Genomic DNA, 18,569 nt, shown 5'->3' with positions numbered 1-18,569 from the left:
GACCATGGGGCATGTTATTCACCAATGCCATATTTTGAACGTTCGTAACTTGCACTCCTACGCTTCTTTTCATCTGCTACTCTATACGTTCAATAATAGTTGTCAATTATTAAGAAGCAGTAAATGATACATGTAATTTTATCAAATCACTCTTATTAAATATATGTCATCTAAATATACAAAAATAAATAGTATATAACAACAAGGGGTAAATAGATATAAAATAATACATTATTCATTGATTTTTTTAAAAAAATGAATAGTTTTATGTATGCCAATTATAAAATTTTCCCTAACAACAAAGATAAAATAGATACTCTTTATTCACTTTAATAAACTAGACAAGTATTGTTGAATTCCAAAACAGAATCCAAAAATGAAAAAACTAAATACTTCTCGTCCCAATTTATATGATACTTTTCGAATTTCCAGATTCAAACTCTCCAACTGTCATAATCGTCTTCACTGCTTCCTCCGGCTAAATCATCGAGCTATTTTCCCGGCGACCAATGTCCGATCTCAATTCTACATCCAATTTGAAAACTGTAAGTCCATTTTCTCCCTTCTTCTCCGTTTCGAATTCCAGTTATCTTAACAAAATGAAAAATCGATTGCGAATTTACAGGTTAGGGTTGTAATTAAAGGGAGAGTTCAGGGTGTCTCGTATAGGGGTTGGACAGTAGATAATGTGACGGAATTGGGTTTGAGTGGTTGGGTTAGGAACAAAAAGGACGGCGGCAATGTGGAAGCCATGTTTTCCGGTAGTCCTGAGAAGGTTCTAGAAATGGAACGCCGGTGTTGGGTGGGACCACCGGCGGCGAAAGTCACCGGCGTGGATGTTAACGATTGTGATGAAGATTTGGCGCCGGGTTTTGAATGTAGGCTAACTGTTTGATCAATTGCCTAAACGAAAACAAAATAATATATCTTTTTGATAATCAAATCCTTGATGTATTTATACGTTTAAAGTTAATGCATGCTTTATTTTTGCCAATGCGCTTTACCCAACGACCTCTTAGTGCAACCATGTCGAAGGTAAACAACATATGCGGAGGTTGGAATGAGTGCAGATATACCTTGTGTGAGGTAAAAAAACTGTTTTTGATTGATTCTCAATTCAAGAATAGGTTCTTAAAAATAGATTTATTAAATACAAAAATAAAAGTTTATGGTGAAAATACCGTAGAAATTTTTGGTCAGTATAGAGATTAGAGACCATTGAACTCCATTTGTATTGAGTATTATAATTTTTATACCTTAATTAATCAAAGGCCTACACTTTATCAAAAAAATAAATAAATTAATCAAAGGCTATTTAATAAACACTCATTCTTATATTTATTTGACATTCTTTATCTTTTTTATTTTATGGGAGTTCAATTCAGACATGTTAACTTAATTAAAATAAATTTTAAATGCTTCTGATCATTGATTGAGCTTGTGATTTTTAGTTTAATTGTTACCTTAATTTAGATTTTTTATTTTATCATGTTTATATCTTCAACATCATTGCATCATATCATTGATTGCATGATTTCATAAGATTTAATTTCATTTTAGCAAACTAAAAAGAACGTTTAAACTACATAAAATAATTTATAAAGCTACGTACATGCTTCCAAAGAAAAAAAATATCATGTTGGACTTATGAGACTAATGTTTGTACAAATATATTGACTAGGTTTATATAGATACACCTGACTTGTATATATTTTAATATATTTTTAATTTGAGTGAAAACCTAAATATTAAAATGTGAAAAATACAAGGTCAAACGTGAATATGCTTGAAAAGAACTAGGTATTAAAGAGTGTGAAATGAGACCAAATGAATCATCAAATTATGAGTTAATTTCAAACTTGACCACATGAGAAAAAATTTGTTTCGAAAGTAGTAGCGCTATAAAATATTTTTTCATTCTTAATCACAAGCCTTTGAGTTCGAATCATTTTTTTTAGGAATGGATGTAGAAAAGCTCTTTGAACGCCCAAATCAAAACTAGGATTGTTCAAAATTGATAACCCAAATCGAAAAAATTATTGATTATTGATAAAGTGTTATTGATTTAGCGGTTTAGGTAACAATATTTTTTAATTATTAGATTACCTTTTCTTAACGGTTTGAGGTTTTTTGTTAACAAGTTAATCGATAACTCGATAATAAATTAATTAATTATATTTATACCATTTGGTACATAAAGTTGCTGATCTCGGATTTAGTTTTATACTTTTATTTCTGATTGTCTGAAACTTTTGGTTATTCTAGAATGTGTTCGTGTTTGCTTTTGAGTAAAATATAATCGTCCGACTCATGCTCATTTGATTTGTCAACTTGTTTCTAAATAATTTTCAAATCTTAAAGGTTAAATTAATAACAATTTATATGCGAAGGCTTAATATATTAATAGTTATATAACGATTTAACATATCTTCAAATTAATAACCATAAAAACCAACCAATAAATTTTAAAATCGAATTGAACCAACCATTACACAAGCCCTGTTTGCCTCAACCAGGCTCTTCCCACCATGTCTCCTCTTGCGTTAAATCTAGAACAAAAAAGAATGGTGGAAGGAATACGAATCGAATGGCATTGGTGGTAGCTTCAACATCTCTATCTTTTTCTACAGAGAGAATCACTCGTCGTTTCACAAATTCACTCTTCAAATCCTATTTTATTACGAAGATTAACAAGAGCAATCTAGACCCACCATTGCAGCAATGGCAAACAAGATCAAGAATCTCGTTTATTATGCATAACCATAATGTTGTTGATTCATATAAAGGTGTAAAAAGAGCTTCATTTCAGCTTCCTCTGTTACTACTACCTCTTCGTGTTGGTCGAGGTTCATCTCTTCCGTTTCTGCACAAATTCATTTCATCTCCTATGTCTTCCTTAAATTCCGATGCTAACCCTGATGTTAAAACGGTGAGTTCCCCATTTCCCTTTTCGATTTCGAGCTTCTTTTGGGAGGTGGGTGTTTGGTGATTTCTGGGTCTTAACTTCCCTTTTCGTTTTTTCAATTCAAATTGGTGATAAAAGATGTAATTTTGAGAAATGGGTGTTTGGTGATTTGTGGGTTTAGGACATTTTGTGTGTGCTATGGCGGTGTTTGATAGCTTCTGACTTTTCGATATTTATGTGTTAGTAGGTGTGAATTTTTCGTTTTTTACTTAACAAGATGTTATTTTGAGCTTGTTAATGGTAACAGGAGAATGATATAATCTACCAAACACTCTATTCATTAAAAGAGAAAATTGGTGTTAAGAGAAAGATGGCTTTTTGAGCGTTTATTAGGAAATTGGTGTTTGATTATTTCTGGGGTTTGGGGTGCTATGGCTGCAGGTTAGCTTACAACAACAACAACATTGTAATCTCACAAGTGGGGTCTTCGGGAGGTTGGTGTGTAGGCAGCCTTAACCATACCTTGTGAAGGTAGGGAGGCTGCAAGTTAGTTTGAATTTTTTCATGTGTAATTCTTAATAGAGATGAGATTCACATCTATTGTTCTCTTATTGTCAGATTTTTCTTGGTTTGTGCTCTGTCTCTTTGTTAGCCGTGATTTTTATTGAAATTCTTCAAAAGGATGAGGTTTTGAGCTTATCAAAACTGATGCATTAACACTGTTCGAGTTTGAAACAATGGAAGCCTTGACTACAATCAGTAAAGAAGCAGAGTAGAAAAGATAACTTGTAGAATGCAAAGCTTGAATGATTCTATTTCATCAGTGAAGTATATATACACATCAGCTGGAAGCTTCTAGACTATTACACTTTGAGCTAACTAACTATACACATTGAATACATGAGCTAACTAACTCTCTAACCAATTCTATAACTAACTATGTGAGCTGTGCAATAGAATACTTAATACCCCCCCTCAAGTTGGAGGTGAAGATAACACTGCCAACTTGTCAAGGATAGAAGAGTGCTTGATTCCTGTTAAGGCTTTGGTCAATATGTCAGCCAACTGGTCTTGTGTAGCAATATGATGCAATGAGATAAGTCCTTGTTGTAAGACATGTCTCACAAAGTGACAGTCTACCTCGATGTGTTTGGTCCTTTCGTGAAAAACAGGATTCTTGGCAATGTGTAGTGCAGACTGACTATCACAAAAAACCGAAATAGGCTTTGGATAGGGAACACCCAACTCAGTAAGCAGTCGACTTAGCCAAACCAATTCACCTACTACTTTCCTGAGTGATCTGTATTTAGCCTCTGCTGATGATAGAGAGATGGTTTCTTGCTTCGTTGACTTCCAGCTTATTGGACTGCCCCAAGCAATACTATAAATCCACTCACAGACTTCTTGGAATCTGGACATGAGGCCCAATCTGAATCACAATAGCCTTTCATAGAAAAATCTGCATCTTTGGACAAAAACAAACCCAATGTAGGATCAGACTTCAAGTATCTTAGGAGGTGAAAAGCAGCCTGCAAGTGTGGCTCTCTAGGGTCCTGCATAAACTGGCTTAAGTGTTGAACACTAAAAGCAATATCCAACTTTGTGTTTGTAAGGAAGTTAAGTTTTCCAACTAACTTTCTGTAGAAAGTACTATCACTTAAAACTGGACCTTCCTTAGCTCTCAGCTTGGTATTGGGATCAAGAGGGGAAGATAAGGAGCTCAGATGCAAGCAATCATACTCCTTTAGTAAGTTAAGCACAAATTTTCTTTGTGAGACAATAATTCCCTGATCTGTGTGAAGTACCTCCATGCCCAAAAAATAGTGAAGTAATCCCAAATCCTTAATTTTGAATTTGTTGTCTAGATAAACTTCCAGGTCTGCTATCTCATCAGCATCAGTACCTATAAGAACTATATCATCAACATACACAGCCACATAAACTGCTGAATTTGCTTTCTTCTTGTAGAAGAGAGAATAGTCATACATAGAGTGAGCATATCCCCTAGAACATAAAGCTTCAGTGAGCTTAGCATACCATTGCCTACTAGCCTGCTTGAGTCCATAAAGGGACTTGTTCAACTTGCATACCAAATTAGGAGACTGGACTGCAAGTCCAGGTGGTACGTCCATGTACACTTCCTCATGTAGATCACCATGAAGGAAGGCATTATTTATGTCCAGCTGATACATAGTCCACCCTTGTTTAACTGCTGTGATTAATAAGGCCCTGATTGTGGTCATTTTCACTACAGGGGAAAAAGTTTCAGTATAATCAATGCCTGCTTGCTGTGTATAACCTTTGACAACAAGCCTGGCCTTGAGCCTTTCTATGCTCCCATCTGCTTTGTGTTTCACCTTATAGACCCACCGGCAGCCTATAGCTTTCTTCCCAGGGGGAAGGGGAACTAAATCCCAAGTGCAATTTGAGTGCAAGGCATCAAACTCTTGTGTCATGGCTAGCTGCCATGCAGGATCGATGACAACTTCCTCATATGAAGTCGGTTATCTGTCAATGCAAACATTTCTAAGAATATCTTGACTAGCAGGAATTAGAGCACTATGAGCCAAGTGGTGGTGATTAGAGAAAAGGGCTTGGAGGGAAGGGTTGGTGTTTGAGTTTTGAGGAACAGATGGTTTAAGTTGAGGTATAGAGTGAACATAATCATTCAAATGTTTTGGAGGTTTGTGACAACTAGTGGATCTCCTAGGTTCAATTTGTTGGAGAGCATGAGGTTGGTTAACAGATAGGGGTGCAGGAGGTACAGATGGGGAAGGCATGGATGCAGAGGGATTAGGTGACAAGTCACATGTAGCAGTAGGACCATTTGAACTATTTAGAGTATCCTATGTGCCATTTTTAACAAAAACATCCAAAATATCAATGAAATAAGGTGACTGCAACAATGAAATAGGTGAAACAGTTGTATTTGAAGGGGGTATTATTAAAAGGAAAAATATTTTCATGAAAAACAACATCTCTGGAGATATGTATCTTACCTGTAGACATATTTAGGACTTTGTACCCTTTTGTCTGATGAGGATATCCAATGAAAATGTGAGGAGTAGTTCTTGGTTCAAACTTAGCTCTATGAGGTATGGGTACAGTAGGATAACAAAGACATCCAAAACTTCTCATGTGTGAGTAGAGGGGTTTTCTGTGGTATAAAATTTCATAGGGACAATTTTTGTTCAACACAGTGGATGGGAGCCTATTTATTATGTATGTTGCACAGAGAATGCACTCTCCCCAATACTTAACAGGAAGTTTGGACTGAAACAACAGTGCTCTAGCAGTCTCAAGAAAGTGTTTGTGTTTTCTCTCCACCACACCATTTTGTTGTGGTGTGTAGGGACAAGTTTTCTGGTGAAGTATACCTTTGGTTTGAAAAAAAAAAGTTGCCTCTGTATTGATAAATTCCAGACCATTGTCTGTTCTGATTGTTTTGACAGTGGTTTCAAATTGGTTTTCTACCATAGCAATGAAGGCTTTGAGAGTTTGTAAAGCATTGCTCTTAGTACTTAACAACTGAGTCCAAGTGGACCTACTAAAGTCATCCACAATGGTGATGAAATATTTAAAATGGTTATGTGTTGGTGTATGGTAAGGCCCCCACAAGTCAACATGAAGTAATTCAAAAGTGTGTGAGGTTAGTGTGGTTCGTGGTTTAAAAGGTAGTCTTTCTTGTCTTGCCATAGGGCAAATGGAACACATAAAAGGTTGCTTGGCTGAGAACTTCACAGGGATGGTGGAAATATCTCTCATTTTGACAAAAGGGACATGTCCCAATCTATTATGCCACACAATGTCTACATGATTTCCAGCACATGTTTGAGAACTAGAAGTACAAGAAACTGGACATGGAATAGAACATGACATTTCTTTATTGAGAATAGGAGTACATTGCTTGTTATCTAAAGTCTGAATAGACTGTCTGTTACTACAGTTATTGCAAGAATTATTTGGAATGACACTACTACATTTCGAAATATTGAAAGAGTTCTTCAAACAACTTGGACACAGGAAGTATAGACCCTCTTCTGCACTACCAATCACCAGAGGCCTCTTCATTGAAGGGGCCTGCATGAAACAAGAAGTTTTGGTGAAGCTAACAGTGTATTTTGAGTGAACAGTCAGAGTATGAATAGAAATCAAGTTATATTTAAAAGATGGCACATACAGAACTTTATCTAAATTGATCATGGGCCCTAATGTCACACTACCAACTTGAGTCACCTTAACTTTGTATCCATTAGGCAAGGCAACTAACAAAGGATATGGTAAAAGTGTGATGTTGTGTAGTAGAGACATATTAAAGGTCATGTGGTTTGAGGCTCCCGAGTCCAATATCCATGAGTCAGATTTGTTTTTGAAACAATTACATGACAGTTTTCCAAAATCAATAGAGGAAGTGCAGACTATGATACCTGCAAAATCAGTTGCTGGTCCATTAGCAAGGTTTGGATTGTTGTTGGATCCCTCATTCTCATGTTCCCTGTGGAATTGCTGAAGCATGCCTTGAACATGACCATATTGGTCTTTGGTAAGGCTCACATTGTACATCTCCTCATCTAATCTTTTGCCAGGGGTAAAGTCTGGTGTGCAATTAGCATTTGCTACAACATTATTGCCAGATCCTTTGTTGGTCCTCTGATTTCCCTTGCGAAAAGTATTAGGCCTCGGAGTTGGATTGTTTCTTTGATTTGGGCTTGGGTTGTTTGAATTAGTTGGATATCCATGGAGTTGATAACACTTCTCAATAAGATGACCAGTCCTGTTGCAGTAAGTGCAGAATTTGTCCTTGTATTGAAGCTGAGAGTGACCACCAGTAGGAGCATAGTTTGTCTTGTAGGATGAAGAAGGCCTGACATTTGATGAAGAAGGCCTGACGTTTCCAGCATGTAAAGCAGTAGCTTCTACATTAAAATGGTTAGAAGGCTTAATTTCCCTCTGGTGTTCATCCTGGACTAACAGAGAAAAGGCCTGAGCCATAGTAGGCAGCGGATTCATCATAAGTATGCTCCCACGAATAACTGTGTAAATCTCGTTCAACCCCATGAGAAATTGGATTAACCTTCTATCTTGTTCTGCTTTGTGAACAAGTGCCTTTGCTCCGCAAGTGCAGTTGCAAGTGCATTGAGCTTTGGCATTCAAAGTACTAAGCTCTTCTCAGAGCTTCTTCAATTTGGTGTAGTAACATGTGATATCAAGAGAGCCTTGTGACAAGTCGTTAATTTCTCTTTGGATCTGATACAACTTCGCACCATTTGTTTGTTCATATCGATCTTCAAGTTCTCTCCATAATTCTGCAGAATCCTGGACATACTCAACACTATCAGCAATTTCCTTAGATAGAGAGTTCAGGATCCAAGAGGTAACGATATCATCACATCTTTCCCATTGTCTGTACGATGAGTCATTGGATTGAGGGCGTGGGCAATCCCCATTAATGAAGCCCAACTTGTTCTTCACTGAAAGTGATCTCAGAACACTACGCCTCCAGGAACGAAAACCAATTCCAGCAAATTGAACTGGTACAAGCATTGCTCCGGGGTTATCAGAAGGATCCATATAAAGAGGGTGATTGTAATCAATTGTGTTGTTGGTGTAACCACCAGATTGATCAGAACTTGTAGCATCCGCCGCCATAGATGAGCAGAGAAGGAGAAAACGAACAACAAAAGGAGATCTACGCAATCACAGATCAGGTCATAAAAGGATGAGTACCTCAGAATCGAGATTGCTCTGATACCATATCAAAACTGATGCATTAACACTGTTCGAGTTTGAAACAATGGAAGCCTTGACTACAATCAGTAAAGAAGCAGAGTAGAAAAGATAACTTGTAGAATGCAAAGCTTGAATGATTCTATTTCATCAGTGAAGTATATATACACATCAGCTGGAAGCTTCTAGACTATTACACTTTGAGCTAACTAACTATACACATTGAATACATGAGCTAACTAACTCTCTAACCAATTCTATAACTAACTATGTGAGCTGTACAATGCAATACATGAGCTGTGCAATATAATACTTAATAGAGCTTTCTTGGATGATTGTCGGATTGTTCTGTATATTTTCTGTTGCTGCTGCAGGTTTGCTCTAGGTTCAGTTGAAAATCTTTAAAATGAGGAGACTTTGAGCTACTTGTTGTTTATGGTTGTTTGATCATTTGATTTTAGGTATTTGTGTGTTGTGTGTGCAAGGTAGCTGTGGTTTTAAGTTGAAGTTCTTTAAAAATATGGGACTTTTAAGGTGTTTTTTCAGTAATGAGTGTTCATATTTTCATGCATTTCGGTTACTTATGTGTTGTGGTTGCAGGTTAGAGCTGTGATTAAGGGGAGAGTGCAAGGGGTGTTTTACAGGGACTGGACTGTGGAGAATGCTAAGGAATTGGGGTTAAAAGGTTGGGTTCGAAATCGGAGGGATGGATCGGTGGAAGCTTTGTTTTCTGGAAGCCTGGAAAAAGTTCAGGAAATGGAGCAGAGGTGTCGGAGAGGTCCACCATCTGCTATTGTCACTGGACTAGATGTGGTCCCCTGTGATGATGACCCCGGAAGTGGGTTTGAACGCAAACAAACTGCTTGATCATAGGCTAGCCTTTTGGTAAAGACTAAGCCCAACACGTTTTCTGTTTTCTCTAACTTGCTCTTGCTACATGTTTAAGTGGTTCTAAGTATATCATGTTTGTACACACAAGGTCTTTGAAATGTTAAGGATTTTATTGTTACATGTTCTTATTGATGTTATGCTTACATTCACTGATTCATTACTGTGCGCTTGTGCTTTTGCTTATTGCCTTCTGAATTTTAGCATTATCTTACCATCTACATTTACTAGAGTAACTGACCAAGTGTTGTGGACTCTCCGAACCTGTGTCGAAACAATGCTAGTGTGGGTGTGGGATTCGTGTGGTATGAGGTCAATCCACATCAGATATTGTTACCAGACCCATGAACAAATTAGGGGGGAAATTGAGATTTTGATTTCTCAAAATGAAAGGTATAACAGATGTAAGACATGGGAAATGGCATACCTTCAATATTATAGTCCTTTTGTCTCAATATTATATCCACACAGTATCTCTCAAAATTTAGAATATCCTTGTAGCTCTATTTTATAATTTTGAATTTCTTTTAGTAGAATTCCAACACCCATACCTGGATCATACCCTCAAATCATAAAATTTAGATTTTACCGAATCCGAACCTCAGATTAGCACCCGTGTCGGACACTCGCATCCGAGTTCAAACAACTTAGGTAAGTGATGGAGTGGGGTTTGTGGCTTTGGGAGGTTCTCAAGCCTCTACTTAAGACCATTACATTCCATATGGCGAAGGTTCCACAACTGTTTGCGCATCTTTTCAGGCCCATGTGGACGGAGAGATTTGGCCACTATATTACAACAACAATATACCCAGTGTAGTCCCACATTTGGGGTCTGGGAAGGGTGAGGTGTACGTAGACCTTACCTCTATCCTTGAGGGGGTAGAGAGGTTGTATCCAATAGACCCTCGGCTTGAGAACAGATTTGCAAAAAGAGCAAGAGTAAAAGGTAATGATGAAAATAATGAAGAAAGAAAAGTATTGACAATAAAACAGTGTAGATACCCAAAATAAATGAAACAACAGTACTAACAAAACCGAAGAATAAGATAATGCTAGCACAAAAACAATTATGCTGTCAAAGAAACCGAGATTTGGTGAGGGTACTGTAGTGTTTTTTTTGTTTAATGAATCATGTTACCTAAGAAATTAAAACTATATACTCAAATTACAGTTCCTTTTAGCCATTATTTTGGATCCATTTCTACAGACACTTGAACCTATGGGCAGATGCAGCTTAATGTTACCGGTTTCATCTTAACCTTTATGCGTAAAACTTTACTACATTGCAACAAATAATAAATATGAGCTCATAACGCACCCAAGGGTGTGGCCTATTGGTCAATTAAGTGGTTGAGAACCATGAGGTCTCAGGTTCAATTCCTAGGGTACAGTGTTACCTGCACCTGTTGTTGGTGGGAGGTGGCAAGTGTCCTATGAAATTAGTCGAGGTGCACGAAAGCTGGCCCGAACACCACGGTCATAAAAAAAGAAGGAAGATATGAGCTCATATCCATAAAAATATTATGGGTTCAACTAAGAACCTTAAAGGTTGAACCCATAGAACTAAAATCCTGGATCCACCCTTGGTTGAGGAGGGAGATTATCTTATACTTTTGCTCTGCTCCAAGTATGGTAACTTACGTCGCCTTCTATGTTAAAGCCAAATGTACTTGTTATTCTAGCTTCTTTGAAATCTCTTCAGCTATATGTTTATATGTTGAATTCTTAAATAACAATTCGAGGATTTGTTGCTTCTGATGTTTTTGGGCATATATATACTTTGCTTGGCACATTGGTCCGGAATTATAGAACTTTTGAGCCTATTATGTAGTAGCTTCGCAGTTTTAAGTTATAGACCACATGATTTCTTATTTTTTAAGAATATGCAATTCCAGATCTTTATGCAGAATATGAACCAGGGTGTAGAGAAAGATTCAGGGATGTGGTTTGAAATCACGGAAGAGAAAAATTAACTTCTTAGGAATCGCTCTGAAATAGTCGTATGAATTCTATGGAAACTCATCACTGAATTTCACAGAAATGTGCTATTGAATTATAAGAGAACATAATCCTAATGGTATTAGCTAAAATATCTTTTCTGAAACTAGTGAAGAGAATTCGATACATGTTCTAGTCATCGCGTATTAAAATTTTCAACTTCGTTGCTATGTCATCCAACTTCGTGTGAAGAAAACTGTTGCACTAATTTGTTCCATATTTGAGAAGTATGTTCTTCCTATGGCCTCTTATTCTTGTTGTTATGTGTGCGAACATGCATATTCTCAATTTTTTTTCACCTTATGAGTTTTTAATTTATCTGAGGGTCTATCAGAAACAATCTCTCTACCTCCCAAGATAGAGGTAAGGTCTGCATACACATTACCCTCCCGAGACACTACTGGTGGGATTACACTGGATATGTTGTTGAGTTTTCTATCAATCTGATTGACTAACTTAGTTCTTTTGTCTAGGATAGAAAACCAGGATTATTACTCTGCAGATTTCATCGGTGAATCATCGATCCTCGAGGCTGCAGTTTGCCAAGCAAATCAAAGACGATGAGTAGACTGGAAGCTTTACTCCATCACAGCTAAAACATTCTGTAAGATTTACTTTTATGTAGTTTCAGTATCCCCACATCGGTTGTGATCGATGAGAAATGTGGACAATTTTCACTTCGTGAGCTTGTTTAAGGAGCTGAGTTACGCTCAAGGTTCATTTTCTTATCACGTGACAGATGGTAGTTCAGGAAAGTATGCTGCAATAAATTGAGGCCCTCGATATTTTATCGATACACAATGGTAAATATACATATATTACATATTTGTTGATTATTTTTAATTTAGAAGGTTGAGTGAATAACTGTGTTATTCTTAAGAAAAAAAGAAGAAAAAGATATGGAACCAATTATTGTCCAAACAATACGGAAAAAGGCAAACTATGACTTGACCTCTTGAATACTTTTTTTTGGTACAAAATTTTAGACTCTTGAGTTGAAGATTTGACTTTTCATGGATTTCAGTTCGAAATTTTATCACAATTCATTTAATCATTTATGAGTTTGAAAATTAGCGTTTTTGTTTAAAAACATACATGTATAATATTCGAGCTAATTAAGCTAAAATGTTTTTGAGAAACAGTCTCTCTACATCAGGATAAAGTCTGTGTATATGCTACTATCTTCAAATTCTATTTGTGGAATTTTCATTTGATACGTTGTTGTTGTTATACCACACAAAGTCCAAACTAAAGTTTTACTTAATTTGAATTAAGACAAGTTGTTAATTACAAGTTAGGATGACCGTGTGGGGCAAAAACCCAAACATTAAGGGACCTTAGTTACAGGATTAATTGTTTAAGAAAATGAAATCTAACTGGCCCTCTTCTCATATATTTGTCTTCACCAAGTACTGTGAGCAATATATATAAAAAGATCTTTTTCTCTTAAAACTATTTTGTTATTTTCTGTTCCCTTTGAAGGAGGAATATGCATTTGAATCTGCCAACTTCTTGTCTACCAAATCTTAGCAATATATTTTTTAGAAACTTTTGGAGATTATCCACTCAGCCTAACACACTCTTAATTTTAAAGTTAAATTCTAAAAATATAAGAAGTTTAAGTTAAACTTTTTTTAAAATATAAAAATTATTCCTTTTGTGACAGAAAAAAAGAAAAAAAGTAAGACACCATAAATTGAAATAAAGAAGAGAATTTTTCAGAAATAGCAAAGACAAATAGACATAATAAGGCTCTATATCTATAGTTTCGATAATTGCACTCCATAGCTATAGTTCTGTTTGCTATGGAAGATGCGGTTTGTATATTTCGCTTGCAAACATATATACAAATATGATAATTATATACAAATGGAGGTTGCGGTTTGTATATTTTGCTTGCAAATATACAAACATGGTAAATATATACAAACGGAGGCTGCAATTTGTATATTTCGCTTGCCCATTTCGCTAGTGAATACACAAACAGGGTAAGTATACACAAATTCTGTATTTATACATTTAGGAATTTTTCAGAACTCCGTTTGTATATTTCGTTTGTCAATATACAAACATAGTAATTTATTATGAATTTTTCATAAATCGTATACAAATAGCTAGGGTAATCATATACAAATTCTGGATTTATACAATCAGAAACCGAATTATGCAAATTTTGGATATATACAATCAAGGACCGAATTATACAAATTCTGGATTTATACAATTAGGAAACCGAATAGCAAAATTTCGCGAAACTGTAGCCACTAATTAAAAATAATCGAAACTATAGCTACATTACATAATATACTCTAGATGTTTGTCATTTGATGTAATTTTTTCAATAAAAAAAGTACACAGTGTTATATCTGGAAATATTAGTTTAGGAGACTTACAAGTTTCTACTTTTACGAAAGTGAATTTGTAGCAATCACAACTTATGTCACTGGTTGTCGAGATGAATCCCCTTGTTTCCACAACCTAAGAATCTTCTTTAGATAGATACAAGGAATTCTCTCACCGTAGACCCTAGTCACCATATTAATTAATGTTGAAATTTATCATCGTTGTAACATTCATAATGACATATTTACACATTATGTATGCAAATAATTTTGTCTAATTTGTAGATCCTAACCATTATAGTAATGACGTGTTTATTATATATTATAATCGAATTTACAAATTTCTCATCTTTTCAACACTCTATATCGCAATCATAGATATTTTTAATGATTACGAAATAAGAACACAAAAGTTTAGAAAAGTGAACAAGGGAAAAAGATGGACCATATGTTTGCAATAAAAGACCAAAAAGGTACCAAAGCACATGCAAAAGAAAAGGGGCGGATGTACCATTCTATGTCAATTGAATTCATATTTAGTAATTTTATTAAAATTATAATACTGTAAATAATAAACATAAATTCATAACTTAAAAAAAAAATAGAATGATTTTGGATTTAATTACTTTAAAGGACAATGGTACATATATAAAGTTGATCGTGCAACTGTCTGCTTAGTACATTTCATTTTATATAAATAAAAAATGAAGTGGATTTTTTTAAGCTTCTCTTTTTCCTTACCTTCATGTCTCAATTTATATAACATTTTTTTTCTAGTCTGTCTTAAAAAGAATAATTTATTTCTAAATTTTATAATAATTAATATTTTAATTTTTTTTATTCTTAATGAGGCAGATTATAATTATCTTAATATTTATGTATTTTAGACTATAAATTTCAAATGTCTTTATTTTATTCTTAAATTAGGTGTCGAGTCCAATACCTTCACATAAATTGAGACAAATAGAATAATATAAAATGGCAAACAATTTACAAGTTTTTGAGAGCAAGAAATGTGACACTGAATTTTGGTGGACTGTTTATTACTAAGTTGATTCGAATATTAATTTATGGAGGTTTCCTTTATTTTTTTTTATTTTTTTTGATAACCGAGAAATCCGTCTGTGACCCACCCTTTGGACCAATCACAGCCTTCTAAACTCGGTGGATAATGGGCCCGCCCCTCTACCCTTCTCCACTTAAATACCGGGCTTCGCTTTGCATGGTGTGGGGCTTGAACCTGCGACCTAAGCCACAAATCCTCCACCTTTTGCCACTTGAGCTAGGCCTTGGGGGCGTTTCCTTTATTATTATTGGATAAATTTCTCCATTGAGTAGTTCACGCGTGGATGTCTATAAGCATTATAGTGAAAAAACTTAAGACTTATTATATATACAACACTTGTATAAAAGGGCGTAGCTACACTCATGTCAGGGTGTCCAATTCATCGAAAAATTATACCGTATATACAAGTAAAATGCTAAATAAAGTGGTTAAATAACATATTCTGGATACCCTTAACACAACAATTTGATGTAGCTCAATGGTTTCAGACACCTTGAAAGAGCAAAGATATGCTTCGTGAAATTTCTGACTCCGCCACTACTGCCAGTATAATCTAATAATTCATACCAAACACACCCAAAATGGAAAATCTAACTGGCCCTTCCTTCATATCCTTTTCTTCTCATGTGAGCAATATATGAAAGGTCATTTTATCATTAATTTGATTTGTTAATCATGTTTCTCTTAATTCTGCTTTGTTTTCTGTTCCTTCTAATCTGGCAACTACCTATCCAGCAATTTTTAAAATATTTTTAAGAAACTTTTGGAGTTTATCAACTTAGCCTAACATTTTTATTTTTATTTTGAAAGAACATAAACCCTCTAATTACTAAACACTTTCTTTCTCAGTTAAGTGTGTGAATAAAGTCTCACGTTCATAGTTAAAAAGAAAAAGAAAAAACTATGCATAAAGTGTAGTAGTTAATTTGACTCAAAGCGAACTACATTACATCATATTACAAGTACCTTTGGATAAGATTCATTGAATTTCTGAGTACAGAGGTTTTTCGAATAATATAAACCTCCTTCACTTAAAAATTGTACTATATGTACAAAATCAAAATTTATATATGAGTTGACCTAACTCAATAATTTTTTTCCACCAAGTACAAAACAAGAACATAAAGTTTGGAAAAGTGATATGTTGCATCAATGACCAAAAAGGTTGCAAAGCACATGCAATAGGGACCCAATATTTTATACTCCCTCCTTCCTATTTTACGTGGCACTTTTCAAATTTCGAGATTCAAACAAGTCTATCTTTGACCGTAAGCTTTTCATATATCTGTTAAACATTTTTAATTATCAATTATTGTGACTTATAGTACTTTTTACGTAGTTTACAAATATATAAAATTCATTTCAAAAAAATTGGAAGATTCCATGCACAAATTTCCGATCAAACTTAAACTGTTTAATTCTCAAAAAATGAAAAGTTCCACATAAATTGGAATAGATGGAGTACTATAAATCCCCTACTCAAATTCTACAAGAAAAACAAACCAAATCCTAAAATTTTCATTATACCATCAAACATTAATTAATTAATCTCAAATTATGGTGAAGTCCAAGATCATTGGGAAGTTATTGAAGGCTCAATATCTTCATCAATTGATTCTCAATTACAAAAAAATGTCAAATAATAATGCTGCTGCTACTACTACTAGTGATCAATTTTCCGTCGAAATGCCACGTGGCAAGACATTATTGGAGCCAAATGATGTGAAAGAAGGACATTTTGCTGTTTTTTCAGTGAATCCTGAAGAGGAACCACAAAGGTTTGTGGTGAATTTGCATTGGCTAAATCATCCATCATTCTTGAAATTATTGAAAAAAGCTGAAGATGAATATGGTTTTAGTCAAGAGGGTGTTCTTGAATTCCCTTGTCGCGCCGAAGAATTGGAGAAGGTTCTTGCTGTTGAATGTTCGAACAAAGTCTCACGTTGGTAATCAAAAAATTTAATAAGAAGCTATACATATATAAGATGTAATTAAAGTCTTTTGAGAAAAAAATATATGTATTTACTACTAGTGCTTTTGTAGTTTAACTAAGTTATCAACAAGATGCTATAAAGATATCTAAGTGATGCAATAGTATTGCTCCCTTCGTTTCATTTTATGTGTTTTAGTTTGACCAGTTACAAAAATTTTCAAAAAAGTACTTTTGAATTTTATGACTTTTAATGATATATGTAAAATAATCTACAAACGTTAATTGTTATTATTTTGTGGACAATGTTATATCCATATGATGTTAATCATGGAACTGTCTGTTTAGTACCTTTCATCTTATATGTTAAATAAAATAAAGTGAATTTTTTTGTCTTAATTTATATGACATCATTTTTATTATGTCTTAGAAAGAATAATACCTACATTTAGTAATAATCTATGTTTAACCTTGTTATTTTGTCCTTAACAAAATAATTTATAATTACACAGATATTCATAGCTTATATTAGATCACAAATTTCTAATTTTTTTATTTTATTTTTAAATTTCATGTTTAGTCAAACAATGACAAATGACTTAGCTAAATACAGAATCAATTTGCAAGTTTTTGAGAGCAAGGAGTGTGACACTGAGTTAAGCCCTTTTGAAGTTTTCGTTATATTCACCAAGGATTATTTTTGACAGACTACTTATTACTAGGTTCTACGCAATAGTCACATGTATTACTTATATAATGCTCAAATTACAACTCAAATATGTATTAGTAAGACGTTCAAAATATAAGGTGAAAGAATAATCACCAATTGATTTGACGGGATGAATGTAATTCCTTGATCATTGACCATAAATATCTAGTTGCAACTCTAAATTTTTTTTAAAAAAATTCTTAATAGAAATAAGACCTCTCTTCCTTCAAATGGATCCTATGAAGTGCAAGACTAAATTAGTCGATTTAGCGTATGTTAAACAAACAAACAAAAACATAAATGTTATTTGTAGAAATAAAGAAAAATGCAAAGAGATGTATCTTTCCAAGTTCCATCATATATATTAATCATGTCCAAAATTTATCCTCATAAGATAAGCAGTCGTCACAAATATAATAGATTTTTAAAGTCCAAAATCGAATCTCATAAAGAACTAAGGTTCAACCATAACTATTCAATAATACTAAAAAATAAATAAAAAATTGAACAATTTTTGAGTTTTAAAGATTAAGATTTTTGTTTAAAATTACTTAACTAGAAAATGCTTAAGCAATAAAATCATCAACTAAGAGATAAAATATTGTAATCGAAGTGTAAAAACCTAGAATTGTGATTTATCAAAGTGAATTTATAATCTCACTAAATTATTCTTTATCAATTGTGGATATCCTCTTAACACAAATATATCTTGACCAATCCGAAATAGGCCATGGACTTGGATCTACCAAATGATAAGAATGCCTCTGAGATTCAATTATAAACCACTTTGCCTTGGTTCTACTAGCCATTTTCTCATCGCATCAAGAGGGCTTTCAGAGAGAGGGCTCCAACCCTCTATAATCGAGTGATGGTGTGTAGTAATTTTCTAGAGTTATTCTCTCGAACTAATTCTAGCAAGCGCAATTCAAACTATTCACACGATCACATGATCAAACCCGCTTCTAAATCTAAGATAATCTCTTATGAACTTAGAAGTGATCGAT

General features: G+C 34.3%; 2 protein-coding genes across 4 annotated transcripts; one reads left to right on the top strand and one right to left on the bottom strand.

Moving 5' to 3' along the window:
- The first annotated feature begins 424 nt into the window (after positions 1 to 424).
- Positions 425 to 12,254, top strand: LOC102603974 (acylphosphatase). 3 transcript variants are annotated; one of them, XM_015311827.1, is made up of 3 exons: positions 425 to 545; positions 9,233 to 9,517; positions 11,997 to 12,254. In XM_015311827.1, the coding sequence occupies exons 1-2, from the start codon at positions 510 to 512 to the stop codon at positions 9,497 to 9,499; spliced, it is 303 nt and encodes a 100-aa protein (XP_015167313.1). In that variant the 5' UTR covers positions 425 to 509; the 3' UTR covers positions 9,500 to 9,517; positions 11,997 to 12,254. The 3 variants fall into 3 exon arrangements, with proteins under 3 accessions (XP_015167313.1, XP_015167312.1, XP_006354364.1); XM_015311826.1 differs by lacking the exon at positions 425 to 545 and adding an exon at positions 2,504 to 2,929; XM_006354302.2 differs by lacking the exon at positions 425 to 545 and adding an exon at positions 2,504 to 2,929 and having other exon boundaries at positions 11,992 to 12,254.
- LOC107061886 (uncharacterized) lies at positions 5,755 to 7,984 on the bottom strand. Its single transcript, XM_015311825.1, has 2 exons — positions 6,477 to 7,984; positions 5,755 to 5,819 (listed from the first exon to the last, which is right to left on the bottom strand). Exons 1-2 carry the CDS (start codon positions 7,961 to 7,963, stop codon positions 5,786 to 5,788), a joined length of 1,521 nt encoding a protein of 506 aa, XP_015167311.1. The 5' UTR covers positions 7,964 to 7,984; the 3' UTR covers positions 5,755 to 5,785.
- Positions 12,255 to 18,569: the final 6,315 nt, after the last annotated feature.

The sequence above is a fragment of the Solanum tuberosum genome, unplaced genomic scaffold, assembly GCF_000226075.1.
Source record: "Solanum tuberosum cultivar DM 1-3 516 R44 unplaced genomic scaffold, SolTub_3.0 scf00177, whole genome shotgun sequence".
Taxonomy (NCBI): domain Eukaryota; kingdom Viridiplantae; phylum Streptophyta; class Magnoliopsida; order Solanales; family Solanaceae; genus Solanum; species Solanum tuberosum.
This window is presented reverse-complemented; position numbering and strand designations above follow the sequence as displayed.

Excerpts from the sequence above, each read along its gene's own strand:
- LOC102603974 (XM_015311826.1), top strand. The coding sequence starts at position 2,588 with ATGGCATTGGTGGTAGCTTCAACATCTCTATCTTTTTCTACAGAGAGA. Across the intron at positions 2,930-9,232 it reads CTAACCCTGATGTTAAAACG|GTTAGAGCTGTGATTAAGGG; the intron begins GTGAGTTCCCCA and ends TTGTGGTTGCAG.
- LOC107061886 (XM_015311825.1), bottom strand. The coding sequence starts at position 7,963 with ATGGGGTTGAACGAGATTTACACAGTTATTCGTGGGAGCATACTTATG. Across the intron at positions 5,820-6,476 it reads CATAACCATTTTAAATATTT|CTATTTCATTGTTGCAGTCA; the intron begins CATCACCATTGT and ends CAACTGTTTCAC.